We start from the raw sequence: 10832 nt of genomic DNA on the forward strand, positions 1-10832 counted from the left end.
AATGTTTAAAGTTTTATTTATTCAAGCAGTTCAATCCAATGTACTTTTCCAAATGTTCAGCTTATCAACTGCATGAACACAATTGACAATGAGCATTCATTAAGAGGAATAAAAAGAAAGGAATGTTTTGGAATTTTCAAAATTAAAAGTTTTCAGTTTTTTTTGTACATTTTTAAATATCAAGGTCAAGAGATCTCTCAACCTGGCAAAATATTTAGATGTAAATCACTGTAAGGTTTTTTTTTCTGTTTGAGTTTCTGATTTTTCTATATTTATTCTCTTTTTTTAATGCGTCCCTCTTGGTGAAGTCAGGGCCAGAGAGGTTCATTCTGAAAATAAACAAATAAAATCAGAAAGTGTATTCAAACCATGTCAAGCAAAGAAAATGAATGCATAAAATACTCATGAATTTGCAAAACACATCTCCTCTCACCTTGTGTTAGACAGCCGGCACAGCAGTGCTGGTGACTGATTTCTGGGCGGCTTCCTTGGCCTGATGAGCCTGCAGCACCGCTACTGCTTCATCCACCTGGAACACATGTAATGACCAATTACACACTAGAGCTGCACAAGTGTGTATAAACTGAGAATCATGATTTTTTTTTTTTTTTTTTTTTTTTGTTCGTTTCAAACAGATCATGATTCTCCCCATGATTCTGAGCAGACAACCAAGTCACTTGTCGCCATCTGGTGGCTCAACATTGTAATCAACAATTGTTATTTGAAGTGCCATGTTACTTTCTAAAGGTGATTTACACTATTTTCCGTAGACATCAGTGTTTATATCCCAACTATAAACTTTTATCCCAGTACTTCTGTGAAATTTCAAACATTTGTAACAAAAATAAAAGATACTATGTGGTTTGTGAAGCAGTTTCATACCTATACTGTACATGACAACTGCTTTCTCTGGCTCAGCGGCAGCACGAACATACATTTGAACATGCCGGTATGATTTTGTCAAAGGTTTAATAGACATGCGAACCATTGTCATTTAGGAATGAAATCACGAGGGTGTTTGAATCGAGATCACGATCTTTTAACAATTAAATCAAGTAGTTTTATTACAAACCACATCAAACAATACTGTAATATTTTTAAAAATCAATTTATACATTAGTTGACTGAATATTCATCTGTTATTTAAATCTAGTTCTCATCTGTCATCTAAAAAAAAATTGATTTAGGGATGAAAGACACCATTCTTGATCACTTTTCATTATATTTTTACTAGGAGCAGTGAGAATGACATCTCCGGTATCAGGACAAATAAAATAACTTAATAACAGAGCATCACATGACCACTGACCTTTGACCTCAGAGACTCCGGAGACTCCAGCATGTGGAGCAGCTCAGAATTGTCGATCTCCAACAGCATACCAGTGATCTTTCCAGCCAGACTGGGGTGCATGTTCTGGATGAGCGGGAACAGACGCTCACCTGTGGCAGGGGAAAGCAGCATGTATGAGATATTTATCTAATCAATTAAGGGAAGCAACAGGAGCGAACCACTCACCCAGCATCTGCTTCTGTTCTTGTGGAGGGGCGGCAGCCAACATGGACGCGGTCAGAGGCTCCTGACCTTGAACATGGACAGCAGGCTGAACGGGAGTCAGATATAGAAACATTAGTGATGTTCATCTTGTACAGTTAAGAGGAAAACGCAAGTCAAATTTATTTATATAGTGCTCACATTACACTTTTTCAAATCAGCTTTTCAGTGTGAACACTATTTATACTACAGAATAGTGCATAAGTACGCAAATTGGGACTCACTTGTTTTCTCAAATGATTTTAAATTCCAACCATAAGCTATTTTGGGGAGTAAACAACAAGTGCCACAAATGTAAAACTAGTACCTGCTGCATGGGAACCTGCGGCTGAGTGGGCATGTGCTGCTGTGGATTGCGGACTCCGGGAGCATACTTGTACTGTGGCACTCCTCTCACCTGAGCGGTACCCGTGGCGGCACCTGCGGCAGTAGGACGAGGACCCATCGCCTGAGACGCTGCCAGGAAGAAAGAGGACACTCAGGATCAATGAAATGTGGGGTAATGCACTTGCTGCATGTATAACTGCAAGTTTCATCACTCACCCATGCGCTGAGAGGCCATCATACGGGGGACCTGGGAGGAGGCGGGACGTACGGCACCGAAGGTTTGTGGACGGGGTGCAGATGGCCTGATAGCGTTGGGCATATTCTGGAAATCTGCAATGGAAAAGAGAAACAAAAACCAATGAAACTAACATTTATGGTCCACGTAAGAGTACTGAAAGGAAAAAAAACTCACGCTGAGGGCGGACACCCTGAGTGGCCCAGCGAGGACTGGGGCGGAGCTGTGCGAGCTGACTGGTGGGATAGTACGCGGCGCGATTCTGAGCCTATCAATCACACACAAAAAAAAGGGAACATGAATCAATGAGGAACAACAGAACCGGTTCTGAACAATCACTTCATGATTCCTGTAAACAGCAAACTTCTCACCAAGAGAAAAAAAAAAAAAAAAAATTCTTGTTCAGTTGGGGATTGAAAGACACTTAATATTCAGTAATATCGATTTGACTGCACAGATATCGTTTATGGTTTAATGACATGTTTATAAAAGGCTTTTAAAGTTCATGTTTGATCATTCTAAAACTAAATATGGTCTTCATTAATCTTTTCATGAGAGTGAACTGAAATGTAAAAAATCCTGATGGAGTTCAGTCCATCAAAACAAAGTGATAAAGGACTCTGGCAAGAGGATCTTCACCCATTAACACTTAAGGGGTTAGTCTGGAGTGGCCTGGTTGACAGCAAGTGTAGATATATTTTCCAGGTGATTTTGAAAATGTTCATGTTTTCCACCAAACACAGGATTTATAATTACACTGAAACTATAAGATGAAGACAAAACTGAACAATGGTGAATGTGACCGCATCTCTAACAGAAAAGTGATATCTGACCTGTGGAATGGCTGCCATGAAGTATCCAGATGGTGGTGCGGGCTGGTAGGGGTTGAGGACAGGGTTCGGTACGGCTCTGACACTGGCCATCCTCTGCATGTACTGGCTGGTAAGGTGCGCCTGGCGCTCTTCCTTCCGCTGGGCCAGCGCGACGTACAGGGGCTTCGTGGCGACGATGCGGCCGTTCATTTCTGTCACAGCCTTAGTGGCTTCTTCAGGGGAAGAGAAGCAGACGAACCCAAAACCCTTACTGCGGCCACCTTCCATCATCACCTGAATGAAACAAAACAACAGCCATTAATTGTGATGCTTGTAAGGGATTATACGTCAATCATCCAAACAAACCTTGAGGAAAACCACAGATGTTTGTTCTAGGGTTAATTGAAACAAATTTCATGATTCAATATGATTTAAAATTGCAAATTTGAAAGCTAAGACTTTGTTTCATATCAAAGTTAACAAAGCTTATTGGGATACATTGGATTTTTTGTTTGTACCTTTGCACTGGTAATGGTGCCAAATGGTGAGAATTCTTTACGCAGGCGCTCGTCATCCAAACCATCATCCAGATTTTTCACGTAGAGATTGACTCCCTGTTAAAAACAAGATGATTAAGTTAACAGACTAGTGTCAATGACTCAATTAAGCACTTCACCACCCACATTTGCATCATCTAATGTTCATATCAGTCAAGCACAGGTCATTTATACCTGGTAGCGAGTCATGCGGTCCTGCTTCATTTGCTCAAACTTGCGCTTGAGCTCTGTCTGACGTTCGCCCTTCTTCTGCGCACGACCCACGTAAACCTGCTTCCCGTTCATCTCTTTTCCATTCATCTCATCCACAGCCTGATGATCAGAGGAAACGCATCAGAATACAACACTTAAGTGATTATAAAAAGACATTATCTGTCTCTACTCACCCTCTGGGCGTCCTCATGCCTCTCAAAGCTGACAAAGCCAAAGCCTTTAGATTTGCCGCTCTCATCGGTCATGACGCGAATGCTCAGAGCTGGACCTGTAATGACAGCCGAAGACGTCAAAGATCTGATTCATGCAATAAGGTCAAAAGGACGATAACTATAATGATAAAGATATTGTTCTAAATGTAAAAACACAAAACCACAACTACAAATATAACTGCACAGAGAAACAAAGTCATTGGAATTGTCTATCAGAATGACTTTTTCAAGCTGATGAATGATAAAACATTGATAGCCAATCAGAATCCATCGTGCAGCGCACAATTATAAAAAACAGAACAATATCATTAACTGGTGTTGATTCTAATATAGCGATCATTATTGTAATCTTTATAGCCTTCGTTCTTGGTGTGAACAGGCTTTTACTAGCAGCAAAACACCCACCATATTTGCTGAAGATCTCCTTCAGCTTCTCGTCATCCATATCCTCTCCAAAGTTCTTGATGTAAACGTTGGTGAATTCTTTGGCACGGGCGCCCATCTCAGCCTCACGCTCCTTGCGAGACTTGAAGCGACCGACGAACCTTTAAGATGCAATGAGTTACCATAATTACTCTGAATACATAAAGTGAGTTATTTAATGCCATATCAGAGGCTATTTTCGTGGGAAAAATCTAGTACACTTTAAATAACCATAACACTAATACTTCAATGAACAGTTATAAAACCTTTCAATTTCATATTATAAATACTAATACCTTCTAGAGTTAAACTAATAAAAGTGATTTATAATTATTAGCATGAATTTAACGAAGTACATCATGCTTGAAACAGATTTACCATGCTTTACACACAATTTAGTACCAAGCGGTTAATTCAAATGCACACTTACACTTTGCGGTCATTGAGCAACATGCCGTTCATTTTCTCAATGGCTCTTTCTGCGGCCTCATGGGTCTCAAAGTGCACAAACCCGTATCCTTTAGAGCCGTTCTCATCGCAAACCACCTTCAGAAAGAGAACACCAGCACTGAGCACAAGCGCCAAACGACAGACACCGGAAACATGCACTTCACCGCAAACAAGTTTTATTACCTTGCAGGAGAGGATGTTTCCGAAGGCAGAGAATGTGTCATAAAGGGCCTTGTTGTCGATCGACTTGTCCAGGTTCTTGATGAAGATGTTGCCAACACCACTCTTACGCAGTGAGGGGTCTCGCTGGGACCACATGATGCGGACGGGTCGTCCCTTGATCACATCAAAGTTCATTGTGTCCAAGGCACGCTCAGCTGAAACAGGTAGTTAACATTAGCATCAAGTTATACTTAAATATTACAATTATTGCTAATACTATAAAACCACAGTACCATTTTACTGGACTAATTAAAGGGTTAAATGAGTTTCTGTCATTTATTACTCACCCTCATGTAAGCCGTAAGTCCTTTGTTCATCCTCAGAACTCTTATTAAGATATTTTTGATGAAATCCGAGGTTTTTTATCTCCCATAGAGAGCAACAAAATCAAGTTGACTATTTTAAAAATGTCTTTACAACTTTTCTGGACTTTGAATGTGTTAATTTCAATAATAAACCTCTCGGATTTCATCAAAAATATCTTAATTTGTGTTCTAAAGGTGAACGAAGGAGTTTGGAATGACAAAAACAAAAAAGAAAGAAAGAAAAAGGTGAAGGTCATTTTTTTTAGGCCATGTGTTTGTTTCCCAGGGATTGTGTTAAGTGATGACGCAAGTTGCTTTAGATAAAACAAATCATGCTAAATGCATTAAATGTCATATCAATTTACCAAACGATATGCTTCTAGCCTCCTTGTTTTTACCTCTTTACTAAATTCTATATATCTCATTTATGATCTGCAATCACTTAGTTTTGCCATTTCTTTTCTTGCTTTACTGCATTATATCCATAATCTTTATTATTTGACACTTGTCATCTAAAGTGACATGCGGTAATAGTACAGCTGGGACGTCCTCACGAGACAGCATGGCAATTAATTACTCACCCTCATGTCCTTTGTTCATCCTCAGAACAAAAATTAAGATGAATTTAAATTAAGTTTTTTTTTATCTTCCATAGAAAGCAACAAAATCACAATCACGTTGACTATTTTAAAGATGTCTTTACTACTTTTCTGGACCTTAAATGTGTTCATTTCATTAATAAACCTCGGATTTCATCAAAAAATATCTTAATTTGTGTTCTGAAGATGAACGAAGGGGTTTGAAATCACATTAGGGTAAGCAATTAATGACAGAAATTTAATTTTTTGGGTGAACTAACCCTTTAACGCACCTTGTGTGTAGCGCCCTCTAGCGTTTTAACGAAGTCTAATACAAAATGTGTAAAATGCGTACTCGTTTTAGCAATTTTGAACATTGGTTGTGTTGTGTTGTCAATAAATTGTATTATGAATACAAACACCAAACACCACACACAAATATATGTTCGTGACTGTCCTGAGAGAAGAAACTTCTCTAGTGCGTAGTAACGACGGCAAATACGATCAATAGTGTATGAATTGTTCGAGAATATCAAACTAAAATGGTGTTCCGGAACACAAATGCTACAACTAGATTTGAGAAACAGTCGCGTATGAAGTGAACCGGGAGCGTTTGCTTACCATCAGCGGGCTGCTGGAAGTTCACGTAGGCGTAACCGAGAGAGCGGCGGGTCATCATGTCTCTGCACACCCGAATGGACAAAATGGGCCCAGCCGGGCTGAACTTCTCGTACAGCATGGCCTCGGTGACATCCTGGTGTAGATCACCCACATACAGGGAGGCCATCGGGTAACTGGGAGCGCTGGGGTTCATCTTCCTTCCGTACGACAAAAGAGCGACCTACCGAAGCACGAACACCTGGAAACACTGACGAGTTTAGTAATGGCGACGGACGAGCTCGGTTTACCTCTCGAAATCGCTTTAACACGACAAATACCTTTAAAGAACAGACTTGAAGACTAATTAAAATGCGTTTGGTACCGAAATGGCGTCGACGTGTTTGCGGTATCGATGATAACTAACGTTAGATGATTAAAATCTCCTCAGGCCTACTGCGGTGCTGCCTTATTAATAAACTTCTCGAAATCTGTCCGCGGATCCTGCTTCACCGAGGTACTCGGCAATAAAAGTAGATTTTTTGTTTGTAATTTTTTCTTGTTTTGTGATTTTTTTTGTATTTTTGATTTTTTATATAAGATGTGTGTGCCGAGGCTCTGTGGCACACGCGCTCTCTCTCGCACCGCACAAGGTAGGGGGAGAGAAGCGGAAGTACGGCTCAGATAAGAAGGCGTCCTCGCCGGATGTTGCGTGATCTTCTTTTATATTTTTTACGTAAGAGCAAAATAAGAGTCGAGGTTGATAGAATAAGAGTTTTGAAGCGCATTTCATGCTTTGGTAATTCTTAAATTAAAAATATCTTAAATAAAAGGTCATAATCATGAGATACTAAGTCATAATTCAGACTTTTTAAGTCATAGTTATGATATCAAGTCAAAATAAAGTGCTTTGAGTACCCAGAAAAGAGATATATAAATGTAACGAATAAAATAAATAAATAAATAAATAAATAAATAAAATTATGACACACTCATAAAAGGTCATAATCATGACATACTAAGTCATAATTCAGACTTTTTAAGTCATAGTAATGATATAAAGTCAAAATAAAGTGCTTTGAGTACCCAGAAAAGAGATATATAAATGTAACGAATAAATAAAATAAATAAATAAATAAAATTATGACACACTCATAAAAGGTCATAATCATGACATACTAAGTCATAATTCAGACTTTTTAAGTCATAGTTATGATATAAAGTCAAAATAAAGCGCTATGAGTACCCAGAAAAGCGCTATATAAATGTAACAAATAAATAAAATAAATAAATAAATAAAATTAAGACACACTCATAAAAGACATACTAAGTCATAATTCAGACTTTTTAAGTCATAGTTATGATATAATGTCAAAATAAAGCACTATGAGTACCCAGAAAAGCGCTATATTAATGTAACGAATAAATAAAATAAATAAATAAATAAAATTATGACACACTCATAAAAGACATACTAAGCCATAATTCAGACTTTTTAAGTCATAGTTATGATATAAAGTCAAAATAAAGAGATTTGAGTACCCAGAAAAGAGCTATATAAATGTAACGAATAAATAAAATAAATAAATAAATACAATTATAATTCAGACTTTTTAAGTCATAGTTATGATATAATGTAAAAATAAAGTGCTATGAGTACCCAGAAAAGCGCTATATAAATGTAACGAATAAATTAAATAAAATTATGACACACTCATAAAAGGTCATAATCATGACATACTAAGTCATAATTCAGACTTTTTAAGTCATAGTTATGATATAATGTCAAAATAAAGCGCTTTGAGTACCCAGAAAAGCGAAATATAAATGTAACGAATAAATAAAATAAATAAATAAAATTTTGACACTCATATGTCATAATTATGAGATTAAAGTCGTTATTATTTTTTATGTCAAAATTATAATTTTTATATATTTTTATAATTATGTAATCATAATTATGACTTAGTATGTCATAATTTTATGTCATAACTAAGATTTACCAAAGCATGATTTTTTTTCCTTATGTGACTGAAATAGGTTTCCATTAAAAAAGAAAGAAAGAAAAAAAGAAAGAGGTGAAGGTCATGTGGTTTTTTTGGTCATGTGTGTGTGTGTTTGTTTGTGTGTGTGTGTTTAGGCCATGTGTTTGTTTCCCAGGGATTGTGTGAACTTGATGACGTAAGTCGCTTTGGATGAAACAAATCATGCTAAATGCATTAAATGTCATATCAATCTACCAAACGATATTTATGCTTCTAGCCTCCTTGTTTTTATCTATTTCTAAACTTTTTATTAATATTATTGAAGTATTAACAAAAATATTACAAATGTACAAAACAAATTGGCCTACAACTTACATTCAAAGACATCAATGTTAAGAGGGGCTTAGACTTAACATAGAATATATATTTAAAAAAAACAACAACTTTGGTCTTTAAACCATCCATATTAATAATTATATATTAAACACAAGGGATAATATAAAAAAAACATTATAATAAATTACATTTGTCCAATAAATCGAACAAAATTCCAGCTTTTTTATTTTTGACAAAGTTTTTGAGTATTGTCTTAATTCTTAAATACTGTAAAGGGGGGGGGGGGGATTTTTAAAAAAATCTACATTTGTGATTAAAATGTTTTGCTAACAAAAGTAAAATACCAAATTTTTATAAAATAAAATAGTTACCATCTTCTTCATAGTTTTCATACTTAATAGAAATCACCACAGAACAAATCACCACAGAACAAATCACATCAGATGAGCAGAAGAAATCATCGCAGAAGAAATCACCACAGAAGAAATCACAGCAGAAGAAATCACCGCAGAAGAAATCACAGCAGATGGGCAGAAGAAATCACCGCAGATGGGCAGAAGAAATCACCGCAGAACAATTCACAGCAGAGCAGAAGAAATCACCGCAGAACAAATCACCGCAGAACAAATCACAGCAGATGGGCAGAAGAAATCACCGCAGAACAATTCACAGTGGAGCAGAAGAAATCATCGCAGAAGAAATCACCACAGAAGAAATCACCGCAGAAGAAATCACAGCAGAACAAATCACAGCAGAACAAATCACAGCAGAAGAAATCACAGCAGAAGAAATCACAGCAGATGGGCAGAAGAAATCACCGCAGATGGGCAGAAGAAATCACCGCAGAAGAAATCACCGCAGAACAACTCACAACAGATGAGCAGAAGAAATCACCGCAGAAGAAATCACAGCGGAGCAGAAGAAATCATCGCAGAAGAAATCATCGCAGAAGAAATCACCGCAGAACAACTCACAGCGGAGCAGAAGAAATCACCGCAGAAGAAATCACCACAGAACAAATCACATCAGATGAGCAGAAGAAATCATCGCAGAAGAAATCACAGCAGAACAATTCACAGCAGATGAGCAGAAGAAATCACAGCAGAAGAAATCACCGCAGAACAATTCACAGCGGAGCAGAAGAAATCATCGCAGAAGAAATCACAGCAGAACAATTCACAGCGGAGCAGAAGAAATCGCCGCAGAAGAAATCACCACAGAACAAATCACAGCAGATGGGCAGAAGAAATCACCGCAGAAGAATTCACAGCAGATGAGCAGAAGAAATCACCACAGATGGGAAGAAGAAATCACCGCAGAACAATTCACAGCGGAGCAGAAGAAATCACCGCAGAAGAAATCACCGCATAACAATTCACAGATGGGCAGAAGAAATCACCGCAGAAGAAATCACAGCAGAACAATTCACAGCGGAGCAGAAGAAATCACAGCAGAACAATTCACAGCGGAGCAGAAGAAATCACCGCAGAAGAAATCACCGCATAACAATTCACAGCGGAGCAGAAGAAATCATCGCAGAAGAAATCACCACAGAAGAAATCACCGCAGAAGAAATCACAGCAGAACAAATCACAGCAGAACAAATCACAGCAGATGGGCAGAAGAAATCACTGCAGAACAATTCACAGCGGAGCAGAAGAAATCACCGCAGAACAAATCACCGCAGATGGGCATAAGAAATCACCGCAGAACAATTCACAGCGGAGCAGAAGAAATCATCGCAGAAGAAATCACCACAGAACAATTCACAGCGGAGCAGAAGAAATCGCCGCAGAAGAAATCACCACAGAACAAATCACAGCAGATGGGCAGAAGAAATCACCGCAGAAGAATTCACAGCAGATGAGCAGAAGAAATCACCACAGATGGGCAGAAGAAATCACCGCAGAACAATTCACAGCGGAGCAGAAGAAATCACCGCAGAAGAAATCACAGCAGAACAAATCACAGCAGATGGGCAGAAGAAATCACCGCAGAACAATTCACAGCGGAGCAGAAGAAATCACC

The 10832-nt window shown here is 38.1% G+C and overlaps 1 protein-coding gene across 2 annotated transcripts; it reads right to left on the bottom strand.

Annotated features, from left to right (window-relative positions):
- pabpc1a (poly(A) binding protein, cytoplasmic 1a) lies at positions 1–7174 on the bottom strand. 2 transcript variants are annotated; one of them, XM_048152522.1, is made up of 16 exons: positions 6825–7174; positions 6508–6745; positions 4965–5158; positions 4762–4877; positions 4314–4453; positions 3870–3964; positions 3658–3795; positions 3445–3540; positions 2948–3220; positions 2292–2382; positions 2096–2209; positions 1860–2008; positions 1517–1601; positions 1310–1440; positions 434–529; positions 1–329 (listed from the first exon to the last, which is right to left on the bottom strand). In XM_048152522.1, the coding sequence occupies exons 2-15, from the start codon at positions 6698–6700 to the stop codon at positions 440–442; spliced, it is 1905 nt and encodes a 634-aa protein (XP_048008479.1). In that variant the 5' UTR covers positions 6701–6745; positions 6825–7174; the 3' UTR covers positions 1–329; positions 434–439. The 2 variants fall into 2 exon arrangements, with proteins under 2 accessions (XP_048008479.1, XP_048008478.1); XM_048152521.1 differs by having other exon boundaries at positions 6508–7174.
- Between the last annotated feature and the right edge of the window lie 3658 nt (positions 7175–10832).

Source organism: Megalobrama amblycephala, linkage group LG13 (assembly GCF_018812025.1).
Source record: "Megalobrama amblycephala isolate DHTTF-2021 linkage group LG13, ASM1881202v1, whole genome shotgun sequence".
Taxonomy (NCBI): Eukaryota; Metazoa; Chordata; class Actinopteri; order Cypriniformes; family Xenocyprididae; genus Megalobrama; species Megalobrama amblycephala.